Below are 17,388 nucleotides of genomic sequence, written 5' to 3'. Positions count from 1 at the left end.
TTTTTTAATATAAGTCGTTTTAGAAAAATGTTTATGTTCCAAATTATATGATGTTTCGGTTTTCTATGTAAAATTTATTACCACTTAATGTTATATGACCAATGATAATATACCTTCTATTTTATTATTATTGGTTGATTTGTGGTTAGTTAAATAATTAATGATGTTTTTGTTTAGAAAATATTAAAAAATTAATGATTTTTTTAATCTATTTGCACAGTTCTAAAACGAATTATATTAAAAAACGGAGGAAGTAATTTTAATGTAACTTCATTATCTCAGTTGTTCTAAGTCTTGGGTACAAATTTTTTTTTTAAACTTTTTAAACTTAATAGTATCGCTTATCAGACGCAAAATCATCCAAAACATCAAACCTAAATCTCAGCGAAATGGTTTAATTAGCTATTAAATATTCCCGTAGTTAGTTAGCAATCCCATCACAAAAGAAACAACCAGCAAAAACCCCACGTGTCGACACATCCTTCTGTTATGGTTGTTCAACTGTCCAGCTAGGACACCACCGGTCCTAAATGGGGGTTTTGCCTTTGCGTGCTTTCCACTCTAGTATGATCCCTCCCGACAATCACTCATCCAACGGCCACGGTAGGCCACGTGTCATAATCTTAAAGGTCCCACGTCAAATGATACTCGCTTCGTTGCTAAGATGAGAATTCTCTTCCCTACACACACACCCACCTCATAACGTGACCACGTGAGAGCTACGCGATTCTCGAAGATCCGTACTTTCCATAAGCTCTATGGTATGTTCTGTAATAAGCCTCGTAGATTTTGGTTCAGAGATGTTTGGTATGGTATTGGTATTCTACGCGCTTTTGTAGATCCGTACTTTCCCATAAGCTTGTGTTCTGTAATAAAACTCGTAGATTTTGGTTCCGACATCTCTGGCAATTTAAGGGCATATGGGTCTTTTCGTATCATGGGAATCTCCGAATCGAGAGGCGCAATTTTAAGAGGAGAAAGATCTTTACGGGACCCATGTAAAGCTGGCAAGAGAGAGACTGTCACTTTTAAGCATGTCGTGAAGGGTAAAACTGTCCTTTGCACGAGCAGAATCAGGGGTCAGTCACGTGGTGACATTTAATTGGACCAAGAGGAAGTATAGGAAGAAAAGTAAATTCACGCGTGACTCTCACGTCGATGAGGTGATTTTATCGGCCTACCCATTACGCATTTACCGACTATATACCATAGTTTTTAATTGAATTGATCCTAAAACAGAATATCACGTATCAACTTTATTGGAGATTTATGATCGTCCATAAGCGTGTTTTCCTTAACTTTTTATAATTAGATAATATAAAAGTGGCTACAGTTAGTAGATGCCAGAATTGATAGATTCGTATATTCTTCGTATGTGGATTGTTAGTTATATCCTACTAGTATAATTTGGAAAAAGAAAACAAGTGTATAACATAAGGGATCATCTAAGGAGATCCATTCGCACTACATACGAATATGCCCCACGTATGGGCCACACTTTCTCCAGAAGGAACATAACCATGTCACGTGCAATCACGTAGGATGTCTTAGCGATCTGAGATCATATAGGATCTAGATCTTGCCACGTCGACGACAGAGTTCTCCGTAGTGCTAGTAATTCAGTTTCCTACATGCTTGGACGTGCAGTGCAGTAACCGAACCTGCCAAAGCAATTTAACTATTCGTTAAGCTTAACGGACAAAGACCAAGGCTACGATTCTTTGTGCTGCATTTGTTAGCTGTTAATCATTAATGACACATTAATGATCAATTTGCAATGAGTATTAAAATCTATTTTATGTTTTAACTCGACAACCGGCCATTTTTATTATGAGTAAGGGTAAGTTGGTAGACTAGAACGTCGAGGAAATAAAAAATGTGTCAAAGAATCTTAGAACAATTACAAAATAAACAGAGTTACGAGCTTCTCCGTACGTTCAAGAGAAATTTTGTCGATTACTTTGGCCCTTGATGTTATTGATAGTAAACAATATTTTGGCTCTTTTCAGAATAGCTTTTTTTTTTGTATTTGATGGCTCTTTCCACGTCGGTTTTAGCGGGAAATTGTGTACGATTCTCCGCCGGAAACGGGAATGGCCAGTAACCGGTTGGTTGCGGGAGCTACTTCATCAGAACGTAATAAATAACATTATTACGATAATCTTGGCAACAGAATCAACCAAAAGAAGATTGTCCACGAGAATATGGGTCGGGTCGGTCGGTGCCGTTAATTCTCATAAAAATTCTTATTTTATGGATAATGTGACTTTCTTTAAGAACAATTCGAAACAATTAAAAAATAAAAATTGGGTATAAAGGAAAAAGAAAACACAACCCACAGGGAAAAAAAACAGCCTTTGAGCAACTCGTAGGAACAAAACGTTGAATGGACAGAAAAATCCCGTGGGGGAATTTACTGATGTGGCAATACAGCTCATAAATTCTTATTTTCGTAGATTCTCCAATTTATTCTATAACATTTCCAAATTTACCCTAATCTTCTAATAGGAAATTTATTGATTGTTGCGTAGTATTTAAAAAAATCCTTTTATAGTAAGTGTGCAACCTAACCTAACCTAATCTCTGCAAGGGCAATTCCGTAGTTGACAATGGAACCCAGACAAAAAGGAGTCCATGTGACGAGACAGAGTTCGGTGTAGCTTTTTGACTCACTGTTAGTGTTTTGGCGCCAAATTTCAATATGCTTTCCCTCTCTCTTTGATCTTAAGAAGATTTGTCTTCTGAGTGCAACTATCTAAAAAACATGACTAGTGTGTATCGTTCATGATTATTATTATTATGCGCATCAGAAACTTATGATCGAGGTGATTTTGTTTGTCAACTTGCGGCTCCATAAGATACTCGGATTAAATGTTGGATCTCATCAACTTGCAATTGTTTTTCTTTTTAGAGATCATAAATAGGTTCAGATTCACAATATCGGGAAGACATTCGCACGACCTCTGTGTTCATTAGTATACATTCTAAACAGATTTTAACGAGGTTATTATATGATTGTTAGGGATAGTCGGGCAGATCATGTTATTTTTTTAACTTTTACAAAGATCACACCATTACTCTCAAGGGGCATGTTGTTCCTCGGACGTGACAAAAACATGTATTTTCCGTTGTTATTATAGTCACAGATATTTATATGATAAATATAGATAGATATAGTTCACTTACTTCGATAGAACGACAGTTGTAAATGGTATTTTTTTGTTGATTTGCCCACTGTATCGCCGGTTAATATTTTATACTAGTATTTTGTATAAGATAACTTTAAGGCATGTCGACTCTTCTTCTCATATAGCATCGACAAATTTCCGTAGTTTTAGGAGAACTTCGTGGATCTGAGGATATTCCCTAAATGAAATCTCAGCCGTCCAATTTAATAGTGGAACTACCCTCAGAGTTTGACTAGGATTTTGTCCATTGATGAATACATGTCTCTAACATATTCAAAAGCTTTTAAACTAAGTTAAAACCGCTTTTAGACTAATCCAAGTGAATCTTTAAAACTCTGTTGATAAAATCAACATAACAGCAGAACCCGATAGCTAAACATGACCTTGCTCCCAAACGATTTCACTAGAGTTTTTCGAAAGTTTATTTATGTTGTGTGATTTCGTGGGTTGAACCATCCATTCTATGTATACTTGGGATTCTGTAATTATTTTTCGAGTTACCTTTTTATCTTGATCCAAAACTGTATCATTTTTATATTATTTCGTTATGTACATATCGATATTTTGTGTTAACTACATACATCATATATATTGTAAGAAAAATTGGTCACTAAGGTTAGTCCTGTTGTGATGGTTTATATTTTTGCCTCTGACCACTTTTCTGAATGATCAGTATAAATTGTGGGAAACTTTTATACATGTGTTTGTATCAGCATGATTAAGTAAGGTCCGGTTATAGTGCCTGGCTATGCCACGTTAATTAATTACAATTTGTGGGTATATATAGTGACATCCACGCCGACAATAGCATAAACTAGTAAACGGCATGAGACAATAATTGGAGACGAATAAGTTTGAATTAATCATATGCTTAATATGAAAAGTAAAATGTTTAGCCGAATACCAGTCAATGTTTGAGGGGTTTTGAAGACTAAACCTAATTGCTGAGGCCAGATGTATTTGAATGTTCAAGAAAGAGATGGGTTTACTTTTGTTTCACAAAAGTGCTTAAGATACATAAATACAGGATTTGACTTTTGATGATAAAAAAATGGTTGACTACTGCGTATACAACGCCAAAAGAAAAAGAATAAATAAAATTATCACAGTTAGAGCATGATCTATGTTATGTGTTAGCTGTTGAGTAGTGACGAAGTGAAAGGCTAGAAGCACACACAAGTAATTAGGAGTGGTACAGCGTACACACCACTTCCCTCTCACGCCGCTTGAGAGTTTATTTTTTATAATACTTCTAATATGTCAACTAGTATTGCAGGCTGATAGTTTATGTTATGTTGTTCTTGTCAACCTCTAATTGATTTTTAGTACATGACTTCGTTTATGTTCACAATTATAATATACGACTTTGTTTTTAAATGTACTGTTTTAATAAATGTAAACTTGTTTGAAGAGTATATTCTCTATATTACTGAAGAAATTCGACAACTCCGCTTCATGCCGGCATATATCCAAATCGTGCGTGTTTGTGGATGGTATAGATATACATTTTTTTTTTTTGTCAAATTCGGATATTTGTGTAATATGCCTATGATTTCAAGTTAATATCACAACTCAGTGATCATTACGTTAGAGTTCTGAGGTGATTAGAGTTCAGAACATTTTTTTTTTCTTCGACGATCTGTGACACCAAGGCATACGTGCAGAGCTGTGCCAAGAGTTTTTGATGCCCTAAACCATTATGTTTAAAGAAATTGTTTTTTGATGGAATAATATAAGAAGTCATCAGAATCATTTTTTGAAATAACATTTTGGTAGAAAATATGCACATTTATTATAGTTATATTTAATTGATAAATATTTAAATGCAAAAAAACACTGAAAATGCAATATACAAAACTATTTTACATAGATAATTTTATTTTAAATTTGTAAGCCTAAAAATTAACAAGCTAATAAACTAAATAATACTCCCTCCGTTTTATTTTAATTGTTGTTTTAGAATTGAACACACAGATTAAGAAAACATTTAATTTTACATATTTTCTAAACAAAAACATCAGTACCAATATATCTAACAACATTTTAACCAATAGAAAATAGATTGGAATATAAAGTCAAGAAATTTTGCATTGAAATTATAGAACGACAATTATTTTTAAACAAAAATTTTACTATACAACGACAAATAAATTGAAATGGAGGGATTAGTAGATAAATGAAGGAAAAGGTTATTTTTATGATAAAAGAAAAAAAAAAGATAAGCATATGGATAAATTAAAAAGTAAAGAAAAAGATAAATTATAAGAAATTAGTTATAATTAACATCTTAATTGTAATTGTAGGAAATAAGAAAAGACGATATTACTAGTGATTTAGTATGTACGTACTTAAGTTAAGAAGTAATCAAAAAATTTGTTAATGAATATATAAATAACTTCTTACAGAAATTTGTTGCCCTAAGCGAAAGTTTCAATTTTCCTTTACAAGGCACGGCCCTGCATACGTGCCCTCGGTCATAAGGCCTGGTCATCCAACCTCTTTTTTTTCCTCTACTAATCCTGTTGTTATGGATATTGATACCCTCCTGACCTCTCCTCTTATCCCCCCCTCCCTTCATCCGCTCCCCCGTCCTCTCCTTCTCCTCCTCTTCCCCACTCAAACCACCTTGTCCCTCCTTCCTCCCCGCCATCCCCTGTCTCTTCATACGCCCAAAACTATGTCTTAGCCCTTGCAGCAACTGTGATGCCCAATTCCTCTATTCCCCCTACCCCAAAACCTCTTTTGCTCCCTCCCATAACCCAACCCCCTCCTTCTTCACCCCCCTCCTCTCCTGTTGTGGCTGATTCTTCCCAGTTTCCCACTCCTTCCCAATCTTTCAGAACTTTTCACGCTAAAAAACCAGACTGGGAATCCCCAAAACGAAAATATAAATTATCTTCCAAGCCTCCACTTATCTCTCAAGTAAACCAAATAGACTATTCGAACCCTTTTGCCCCTCTTTCAAATCCCCAGGTACCTCCCCCCCTCCCTTCCCTCCCTATCCCGCCATCAGCCACAGACCTTCCCTCTGAAGAAATAATATCCCCCGTTGTGGGTTCACTCCTTTCCTAAGGAGTGAACAGGACATGTATATAATGTGTACAAAGATGTTTTTTTGGAATGTCCGTGGTATAAATGACACGGACAAGCACCGACCTTTTGCGCAATGGCTCTTTGTTTATCAGCCATTTATAGGTGCTCTTTTGGAAACCCATATAAAGGAAACAAACTTGAATCAGATCATGGCTACACTCTGTCCCGGTTGGAACTATTTATCCAACCACAACACTGATGAAGATGGCAGGGTAATTATTATTTGGAAGCCTTCAGTCACGGTCCAGGAAATCCACCAAACTAGGCAATCTATCACCTGTAAAGTGGGGCTCCAAACTGGTCAGTCTTTCTTTTTCTCAGCCATCTACGCTTCAAACGAAAGGGAAGAGAGACTTGATCTCTGGAATGGGCTTCTGGAAGTGCAGCAAACGTACTACCTAGAAGATCGCAGTTGGGTTATTGGAGGCGACTTAAATCAGATCACCCATTTTGCAGAACACTCCTCACCAAATGTCGATCACATAACCTCTGATATGCTGGAGCTAAAAGACTTCCTGCTTGATCTTGGAGTTCATGATCTCCGGTTCCAAGGGAATGCCCACACATGGACAAATAAGCGACCAGAAAACCCAATCACTAAAAAGCTAGATAGAGCCCTTGTGAACAACAACTGGATTAGCAGCTACCCTAACAGTGTTGCAACTTTCCTAGCCCATGAGTTCTCCGACCATTCCCCATGTCTTATTGACACAGCTTGCCCCCTTCCATCGTCTGGTACCAAACCCTTCAAGTTTTTCAACCACCTGACTAGCCACCCTACCTTCACTTCCTCGGTTGAGGCAGAATGGACTCTTGCCGGAAGTAAAGCATATGATCTATCTTCGCTTGGCTTTAAACTCAAAAGTCTTAAGAGGCCATTAAAATCGCTGCATAAAGAGAATTTCTCAGATATTCAAAAGAGGGTTTTTGAGGTTAATGTTTGTTTAAAAAATGTGCAGGTGCAGGCAATGGCGTTTCCTTCTACTACTTTATTCCAGGAAGAAAGACACCTCCAGGACAAATACAACTTCCTGCGTGGGATTGAAGAGTCTTTTTTCCACCAAAAGTCCCGAGTTAATTGGCTGCGACTAGGCGAACACAACACTCCCTTCTACCACCAAGTAGCAGTGGCCAGAGCTTCTCAAAATGCCATCCGGTCAATTACTTTGCTAGATGGGACTGTTATCTCCGACCCTGATCTTATCAGCACAGTAGCTATCTCTCATTTCCAACAAATCCTGGCGCCTCAAGTCTTACCCCCTATCAACGCCTGTTACCTTTGGCTGCAAGAACTACACTCCCTCTCCTGCTCAGCACATGATCAATTCCTAATGTCTTCTCATCCCTCTCCTGCGGAAATCACAAATGTTCTGAGAAAGCTAAATCAAAATAAATCTCCGGGACCTGATGGTTTCTCTTCGGCGTTCTTCAAAGCTGCTTGGCCGATTCTAGGAGAGGAAGTTCTCTTCGCCATCTCTCATTTTTTTGTCTCCGGGTTCCTGCCAACATCAACTAATGCTACTATACTTACTTTGGTCCCAAAGAAGCCAGGTGCGACGTACATAGCTGATTACAGGCCGATCTCGTGTTGTAATACCACTTATAAAACCATCTCTAGACTTCTAGTCAAAAGGATAAAACCTATCCTCCGGAGGCTCATCTTGCCAAATCAGACTGCGTTTGTTGAAGGGCGATTACTAATGGAGAATACTCTGCTTGCGGCTGAAGTCATCCAAGGTTATCATAGGAAGGGTGGGGAGAAGATACTAACCATCAAAGTGGATATAGCAAAGGCGTTTGATACTGTGCGGTGGGAGTTTCTGTTCGCATGTTTGCGAAGTTACCACATTCCGGAACTATACATCCGTTGGCTTGAAGCTTGTGTGTGTACCCCATCCTTCTCGATTGCTTTCAATGGCTCCACTTATGGATATTTTAAGGGTAAAAGAGGACTGCGACAGGGAGATCCCTTATCCCCTTACCTCTTTGTATTGGTAATGAATTGTCTCTCTATTGCTTTGGACAAAGCAGCTGTGGAGGGAAAATTCAAGTATCATACTCGATGTGGTAGATCAAAGCTTACTCACATCTCATTTGCAGATGATCTCCTAATATTTTCAGATGGCTCTCTTTCTTCCGTCCAAGCCATCCTCTGTGTGCTTAAAGATTTTGAGGAACGATCAAGACTTGCAATAAGTGTTCAAAAATCATGCTTCTTTGCAGCGGGAATAAGCGAAGAGGAGATAGAAGCAATCAGCCAACAGACGGGTCTCTCAATAGGTGTTTTCCCTATCCGCTACTTGGGAGTCCCACTGCACACAAAAAAGATCACTCGTATCCAGTGCGCTCCTCTCATTCAATCAATCAAAAACAAACTACGCTCCTGGACGGTACGGCGCCTTTCCTATGCTGGGAGGCTACTCCTAATCTCATCTGTTATAAATGGCATTACTAATTTCTGGACTAGCTCTTTCATAATTCCAAAAAGTGTCATTAAGGAGATAGATTCTTTCTGTGCAAAATTCTTGTGGAAAGGAGACATCACTGCTCAGGGTTCCGCTAAGGTATCATGGGACTCCTGCTGTCAGGCTAAGGACCAAGGTGGTTTGGGTTTGAGAAACTTAGAGGCATGGAATGCGGCATGTGCTATAAAAATGATTTGGCTAATATTCTTCGCCGAGGGCTCGATATGGGGATCATGGTTTATTCGAGAAATGTTACAGGGGAATCTTCAACTCTTTTGGGTCATTAATACTAGGCGGAAGCACTCATGGCTAGTAAAAAACCTCCTCGAGTTTCGCCCTTTAGTCTTCTCCTGGTTCAGACAGCGGGTAGGCAATGGCGAAACCTGCTACTTCTGGTCAGGGAACTGGTCTCCGTTTGGGAAGCTTTCTGATTTTCTTGAAACCTCGGGCTCTTTGAGATATCCGATTCCAAAGGAGGCAACGCTAGCTGAACTCTGGGAGAATGGGGCATGGATACTCCCAAATGCCCGCTCAGACAAACAGGTTGAGGTCATTTCCTATCTCTCTACCTTGGCACTAAATGAGAGCGTTGACACTCTTGAATGGTGGCCTGGAAATCACCCTCATATGCGCTTCTCTACGGGAGATATTTATGACCTACTAAAGCCTAACTTACCAAGGGTCCCTTGGTATAAAGAGGTCTGGTTCTCAGGGGGGATCCCGAAGCACAAGTTCTTGACTTGGTTGATGATCAGAAACAGATGTCCTACAAGAGATAGACTGCTCACTTGGGGGTTACAAACTGATCCTCGATGCCTCCTCTGTAATTCCGCAGAGGAATCTATTGCCCACTGTTTTTTTGAGTGTAGTTTTACTTGGCCAATCTGGAAATTTATAGCGGAGAAATGCAGGTTCAGAACTACCAGACATTGGAATTCAATACTGGCTCAACTGCAAACTACAGCCCTAAACAAGCATCAAAGATCTCTTCTTCTGGGTTGGCAAGCAACTCTCTACATCTTATGGTCGGAGCGTAACAACCGTCTCCACAGAGCTCAGTTCTTGTCCTCAGATGGGATCCAAAAAAAAATCACTCTCACGGTGAAAAACAGAATCTCTAGCTTGAGATCGGATAGGCCAGCCTTCTCCTCTGCCTTAATGCAACTATGGTTCTCCTCTTAACTATGATCTGTTCCCTTTGTCATGATTCGAGTTTGTTCTTAAATATGTAATATCTAAAGACCACTTGGTCTACTGAGTGAAACTCTGTAAACTTTTCTTTCTCATGCATTTCAATAGAAAATCTTTTGTCAAAAAAAAAAAAATGCAGAATAGAGGGTTAGCGTATAAGTTTTTTCCATACCAAAACATTGAATCACAATACAATATCCACATGCACGTTACAAAAACTTTATGAAACATGTATATATTATTTATTAAAAAATATATATATTATAAAATATAAATAGTTGGGCCAGGCTCGTTATGGCTCGATGGCTAGCTTGTACGGCCCATCACATTCTATGTATAAACTTGATATGGACCCCTTTAAAGAACTCTTTTTTCTTTAACTTCTCTCTAAAAATTTCCTAAATCAGAATTGATCTCCAGTGGCCGGAGGCCTTGTGCCGCCGGTTACCAACCTCTTTTGTTTTTTGTTTTCTCTTGTATAATAGCTCTTCGCTAGGCGATTTCGTTTCCGTTAGCGGATCTCTCTTTTCGCGATGACGAGTTTTTTGTTTTGTATCTATCTCAACTGAATCGGAGCAGTTTCTCATCAATATTCCTTTTATCTCCGATTATAGTTGATTAAAAATCTCATGTCTCTTTCTTTTGTTTCTAATGTGAAATCCCGTTTGATATCAAGAGATGATTGGTATTCTCTAGTCATCCTCAAGACTACTTGTGGAAAGAATCAATCTTTGCCCCTTAAAAGTGAATAGCCATTTGGCTTATGGGCAGAGCATCTAACCAAAGTAGGTTCTTGAGTCGTTTGATTAAGCTCGGGAATTAATTGGAAGATTCAGTAGAGTTGAAGCTTCTCATAAGGAGAAGCGTTTCAACAAAGTGTCTTTTCAACTTTTCTGAAGCTTTGTCATTGTGATTCATATCTGGAGAATGGCAAGAATTTTTTGGTAGCTACGGTTGTTATAGAAGGAGGAGTAACTGCAGATGGTATCAAAGACTGAAGATGCTAATCTCCATTGGCGAGGATTAAAGCTTCGTCATGGTGATAAGACGCAAAGATACAGACGAGATTGCGGAGGAGTCTACGGTGGAGAAGCTTTGGCGGTGATCGGAGAAGAGTACCCCGGCATGAAGGACACGTATGCAACACGTGTTGTGTTATCATCCCCGAAGCTTGATACGTGGTCAATCTGACTTTTCATCCACCGTTTTAATGACTTTTCTGTATAACAATATAATGTGATATCCTTGTTGGGCTGTATTGTATTTGATACCACTGTAATTGCCCATTGGGCTCATTTCAAGGAAATGAAAAAGTTGACAAAAAAAAAAAAAAACCCCTTTAAAGAACCGTTGTTTTGAGTCGCAGTTCAACCACACCAGTTATGTATATGTGCTCGCAATATGCGTTCTGAAACCGCATTGATCATTACCAACCAAAAATATATGTTTACATCAAACATTTTAAAATATGTATACAATGCTCCCCTTGGGGGCTGAACTGACCGCCAGAGGAAGCAAATTAAACAAAAACGAACTATCCGAAGAAACTGAAGCATAATTTATTATAAATTTTGCATTACTACCTCAAATATACACAAACAAAACCCACCAAAACAATATACACATTCAAACAAAAAAAAGCCACAGCCTCGAAGAAAACCACAAACCAGCCTAAACCGAAAGAAAAGCAAAAAATCAGACAACAAAGACGTCTAAGTTAAAGAAGTTAAAACCGGCTTTACCGGATATCAACACGAAGACGCCTAAGTTCAGTAAGGAAAGTGGGACTTGAAGTGAGAGTCCTATGAGCAAGACTTCTTATGTCTTCTCTCGAACATTCTCTTGAGATCCTCACCAGCTCCCATATTGCTCCTTCCTTTACCATCTCTTTCGCATTCCCTTCTGCAAAATCTCATGTTATAATTCCATTGATTCAGCAGTTCTTTTTTTTTTTTTTAATTCGATGCAAACCAATACACTTACCGTGTTGTGCTAAATGGCAGAGAGCTAATTCGATATGCCGCTTAATAGCAGTAGTTTCGGTTTTGGCATTTTGAACAATCCAAGAGAGTGCACCATCTTCTATTAATAGTGATTTCCCTCTCTTAGTTCCTGCTTATTTGGTGCATTATTAAGTCAATAAATCTTAGATAATGAGATGTTTAGTCTTTTGGATAAATTCAATACCTTGTGTTGATGCTCTTGACTCGCATTTAGCAAAGTTTGCAATGCCACGAGCAACTTGTGCAAGCACATCAGGATGTCCACATCTTACCATTCCCAACAAAGCTGCAATCCCTCCTTCCGATCTTAGCTTTGTCTGCAATTTATCTATGTCGGAAAAAAGATATTGTGTCCCAGAATTTAGTCAACAAATAAGTTTATGTATTCTGAATAAAAGATACCATTTCCACAGAGATTAGCAATTGCTCCAGCAACCATCCGGAGGGTTTGAGGGTCTTGAGCATTAGCTGCTGTTGATGACAGTAAATCAATGCCTCCTTGATCCATGATCAGCTCTTGGTTGGTTTCTGAAGTTAAAGAAGTAAATATAAACTGGTTCACTAAACAAAATACAAAAAAAATAATATAATATGATAAACTAAGTGAATGGACCAATGAGAACAATATTTTATTACCGTTCATTGCAAGGTTGGCGATTGCACCAGCAGCAACTCTGTGAATGGTTTCATCTTCTGTATTTCTCAGAAGCATCAGTAATGAAGTGAGACCACCAGCTTCCACGATTTGTTGCTGATTTGCCTCTGTGTTTTATTACATACAACAAACAGTTCAAAGATATAATGAGGCTCTGAATGAGTAATGGTATTAAAAAACATATACATATTGAAGGTTGCAGAGGGAAACCTTCGGCAGCCAGATTGGCTACTACTTTGACGGCATGAATCCTTACATCGGCATCGTCAGCTTCAAGAAGAGACAAAATCTTTTGCAACCCAACTTCAAGAGAAAAACGTTTGTAAGAAGCCATATATATATATATATATATGTTCTTATTGTATTTGAATAGAAAACAAACAACGGACCGTTTTGAAAACAACTAGAGATTTACCTTGTTCAAATAGTTTAGCTACAGGAGGTTTCTCAGCGTTTCCCGGATCTTGTAACTGAGGAAGTTTTAACTGAGACATAAAAGAATCTAGAGCACCACCAGATGTTTTCTGTGAACCATGTCTCTCTAGGTTTTGTCTTGTCTGCCAAACATATATAAAGAATGATTAAAACAGGACACCCTCAGATATTTTCTCTAGAACATGCTTTCTGTATTAGTTACCTCGTCAGCAGTAAGACTCAACTGCAGTAACTGAGTATGCAGCGTCGCTATTTCCTCTTCTAGTTTTTCTTTTTGTTGTGTCTCGGTTTCCAACATCTTATGGAGTCTCATGATCTCAGAGTTTCCTGATACCTAATGAATTATATATAGCTCAATAAGACTTTTAAGTTTGAAAATAAGTAATCCACAGACAAAAGGAAAGGCTTTAGGGGTATACTTCCACTCTTTTAGACTCAGTGAGTTGCAGTTTCAGTCTATTCACTTCCTCTTCAGCCGCCATCTTCAGCTGAGCTTCTTTCTGAACCATTCTTTTCAGTTCAGAGACTTCCTCTAATGCTGGAGCAATGGATCTCTGTAAGAACAAAAAGGTTCAACGAGACTAATATCTACAAGGGAGTGAACAAATAACATGCATGACGAGAGAGAGAGAGACGTTACGTTTCCATTTGATGTGATGTCTAGACCACTCTTCTCTCCGAGTGCAAGCCTTTCAGCAGCCAGCTTCTTCTGATTCTTTGACCAGTTCTCCTCCAGCTTCTTTATTGATTCCACGTAATCATTCTGATACCTTTGCTTTTCCTCCTACACACAACATATATGATGACTGAATCCATACACCAAGAAAGGCAAGGTTCTGTTCCATCACGTACCTCTAGTGCATTGGCATATCTCTTTTCAGCCTCAGAGATTTGGTTATGTGCCTCTACGGTTATTCTCTCGATCTCATCAACGAATGCCTTCTGCTGCCTCTCGTTTTCCTCGATTAGACTGTCTAGTTGCACCTCAAGCCTTTTAGACAAGCTTTTGTAATCAAACTCTTCCTTTAACTTCACCATATTCTCCACTTTCATTGCCTAATTAATAATAACCCCGAAAATTTTAAAAACGTAGCCATCATAATAAGAATAAAGGAGTCACACAAAGAGCTATGGTTCCCTACCCTTTGACCAAACATGATAGTGCTTGTTGTCTCCCCTCGATGTCGTGGTGATGGACCAATTGTAATAACCAACGATGTCCTTGCAGTGCCTGTTGACATCATAGGCCAGATAGTCAAGCAAAGAGATACAAATGCACACAAAAAATGTAGAGAGTCACTTGCCTCCAAATGAATCTCTAAGCAATCTAGTTAGCTTTGAATCACGGAACGGAACATGAGAACTGTTCTCAGCAAGGGCATTGATGCATTTGCCAAGCGCACTCAGAGAGAGGTTGATAGATTTGGCTTCCTCCAGTGTATGCCCCTCACTTCCTGGTAAAGTATATTAACAAACACTCTTAACACAAGAAAAAAAAAATATAAATCTTAACACAAAAGTGAGATTGTAGATGAAGAGTATCAACCTGATTTACTGATACGTTCCGAGCCAGCGAGATCCACCACAACTAGTTTCCCCTTCCGGACAAGAGGAGGCTTTAGAGATTTAGTCATGTGTGAGTTTCCATTACTCTCTGTCTTTAAAGAGCGTCTGACATGAACCTGCACAGTTTAGATGATGAGATTAATATGCAAAAGACAACACTCTCTAAGCAAAAACATAGGATCAGTAATATTCACCATTAAGATAGCATGACTACGGGACGACTCGGTGTTTAATTTGGTGTTAGCAGCGAACCGGTGAGCTTCTCCGAGTTGAAGAAGTTCAAGGAAGCTATGCTGATCCCTAATCTCCACCAAGGTGGCACCTGGAAGAGAAACATCTCCGCTTTTCGGGTCTTCGACAATGGCAATGTTGTCGTTAGCCGGATCAAGAAGGTCTTGTACAGTCTCCATATACAGCTGCATTTTACAAATACATCAAGCAAACATGCCAAGAACACAGATGAAACTTAAAAGAATCGAGAAATATAAGACACCTGCAGATAAGAGACAGATATAGAATCAGTCTCCAAGGAGACTTGAGCTAAAATATCCTCCATAGCACGGACCATTATTCCACGATCAGCTACGTCTTCTTCCCCAAGCTGTCCCAGTGTATATGTCTTACCAGTCCCGGTCTGGCCATACGCCATTATCGTCCCATTGTAACCATCCAATACACCCTTCAAAAAAAAAAAAAAAGACAAAATCATCACCTAAATGTTTTTTTTAATACCAGGAGGACTACGGTCCAAAACCATAACATGTAATATTAGTTTCATCCCAGCGGTCACTTGAAGGGACCTTTTAATAGAATAGCCGTTCGCCGTCAAAAAAAAAAAAAAAACTCGGGGACGTTTGCACAATGGTGAGGGTTCTTTTTGAGCTAATGACCTCTGTTTTTTTTTCTTCGGAGTTCCGATGGGATCCGGTTTACTAGCACCCCCAACCTAAATGTTTCAGCAACAAGAGGAAGAGAGTGATGTGCAAATTCTATTATGTACCTCGACAACAGGTTTAGCCACAACTTCATAAACTCGCTTCTGAGAAGCATACTCAGTGAGCACTTCATCGAACTCAAACGTATCAGTGTCCCAATTGTTTTTCCTTAGTTTCAATCTCTTCACCTAAAACGAATCAAAGCATATAAACTGATTAAGCTCTCTCCACATTTTCAATACACAAAGCTTAGTGTATATATAGAAGATCACTGTACCTCAGGCTGTAACTCAACACAGTCAGCAAAATCAGCATCAGCGATCATCTCCTCGCCATTCCTTGGCCTTAGCCTAACAGCTACACGAACCCTCCCAGGAACTTAAAAAAAAAAAAAAGCAGATCATGATCGAGAGACATTCTAATTACTGTAATAAACGGAACTGTGAAATTTTTCTAGGGTAAAAAAAAAAAAATATGAACAGAGGTGTTTTTATTTTTTTTACCACCAGAGTCGCCGCCGTTTCCAGACTTAGAAGCGGAGGGGGCGCTACCGAGCGCGGCGGGGCTGCTTTTTCTAAGCACAGTCTTAGATTTGAGGGAAGGTTTGTGTGCAGGAGCGGAAGTAGAAGCAGAGGACTGAGCTCTGAGAGAGCTTCTATGCGTACCGTTTCTGTGATTCGCAGAACCAGTTCCTGAACTCGTTGACATTTCCTTCTCTAGTAAAAGAACAGAGAAGCTTCTTCTCTTCCGTTTTCCCTCGATTTGATTCCCCAGAAAATTCCTTTCTTTTCTCGGAGATTAATTTTTCGGGACAAACAACTGCTCACAAATTGTACAGAGAGAGAGAGAAAGAGATGTGTCTTGTCCGTGTGGGTAGTGTGAAGTGGAGGGAATCGTGTGTGGTTTAGACACAGTTAAAACTAAACCATCAAGTGGGACCCATATTCATTCAGAAAAGTTACTTAAATGTTTTTTTACCATTAATGCCCTTTTACTGGTCCCGTAATTTACCCGTGTGGTTACTACTACTACTACTACTACTACGTTCGTGGTTGTTCCGCGTGAATATCATTTATTAATATATCCAAAACTATATGACCATTCACGAGAGCGAGAGAGATGTGACCATTCTAACCATTTTTTGTTAGGTTCGTGGATGTGTGTTTATTAGCCGTATTTATTGTTTATATGGATTCTTATTTTTGTCAATTCACATTTATACAATGGCTGTCTAGATATCCTTGTTATGGGTTAAAAGGATGATTTGTATTGGTGTTGGTAGGACCAGCTTTTATTTTGTTGATAAAGATGGACTAATTTGAATGTATTTTAAAATATTAGTTTGAATTCCTCCCTTTTTATAAAATGCAAAAAAACTAGAGGAAGATAAAATAGAAGGAAAGATTTTGGACTGAAAAAGGGATAAAGGAAAAACAAAAAGGCAATACCGACGACAATTAAAGGGATTTAAGGGTCCCCATAGAAAAAAAGTAAATTTGTCAAATCGCCTCAAAGTTTTCCATTCAAATTTTTGAATGTGCTATTTTTTTTTGAAAAAGGTGAAATGAACTTTTGGGTTTCATATCATAAACTCAAATTCTTATGTGAATTATGTCACTCAAAGAAATTATATATACACATTTGATCTATTATACTCAACTCAATGTTGGATTGGTATTAAGATGACAATTTGTGAATTCGCCAAAACAGTTGTTCCACTTGAGATACAGTATGATATGTTTTTTTTTGTAAGATTCCTAGTTCTGTCAGACCTGATCCAAACGTCATGGCTTTGTATCGTTACCTCAATCGAGTATATGTTTATAATCAAATGTCAAATGATTTTCTTATAAATGT

The 17,388-nt window shown here is 38.5% G+C and overlaps 1 protein-coding gene across 1 annotated transcript; it reads right to left on the bottom strand.

Annotated features, from left to right (window-relative positions):
- Positions 1 to 11,472: 11,472 nt before the first annotated feature.
- On the bottom strand, positions 11,473 to 16,423 carry LOC106445580 (kinesin-like protein KIN-UA). The gene is made up of 19 exons (XM_048758022.1): positions 16,035 to 16,423; positions 15,809 to 15,909; positions 15,597 to 15,719; positions 15,090 to 15,275; positions 14,791 to 15,012; positions 14,577 to 14,712; positions 14,335 to 14,484; positions 14,173 to 14,261; positions 13,883 to 14,086; positions 13,671 to 13,814; positions 13,450 to 13,584; positions 13,233 to 13,364; positions 13,011 to 13,152; positions 12,806 to 12,898; positions 12,577 to 12,702; positions 12,343 to 12,468; positions 12,125 to 12,268; positions 11,921 to 12,049; positions 11,473 to 11,839 (listed from the first exon to the last, which is right to left on the bottom strand). Exons 1-19 carry the CDS (start codon positions 16,237 to 16,239, stop codon positions 11,676 to 11,678), a joined length of 2,751 nt encoding a protein of 916 aa, XP_048613979.1. The 5' UTR covers positions 16,240 to 16,423; the 3' UTR covers positions 11,473 to 11,675.
- Between the last annotated feature and the right edge of the window lie 965 nt (positions 16,424 to 17,388).

This window comes from Brassica napus, chromosome C5, assembly GCF_020379485.1.
Source record: "Brassica napus cultivar Da-Ae chromosome C5, Da-Ae, whole genome shotgun sequence".
NCBI lineage: Eukaryota > Viridiplantae > Streptophyta > Magnoliopsida > Brassicales > Brassicaceae > Brassica > Brassica napus.
This window is presented reverse-complemented; position numbering and strand designations above follow the sequence as displayed.

Excerpts from the sequence above, each read along its gene's own strand:
- LOC106445580 (XM_048758022.1), bottom strand. The coding sequence starts at position 16,239 with ATGTCAACGAGTTCAGGAACTGGTTCTGCGAATCACAGAAACGGTACG. Across the intron at positions 14,262-14,334 it reads GCTTAGAGATTCATTTGGAG|GCACTGCAAGGACATCGTTG; the intron begins GCAAGTGACTCT and ends TGATGTCAACAG. Across the intron at positions 11,840-11,920 it reads CTGCCATTTAGCACAACACG|AAGGGAATGCGAAAGAGATG; the intron begins GTAAGTGTATTG and ends GAGATTTTGCAG.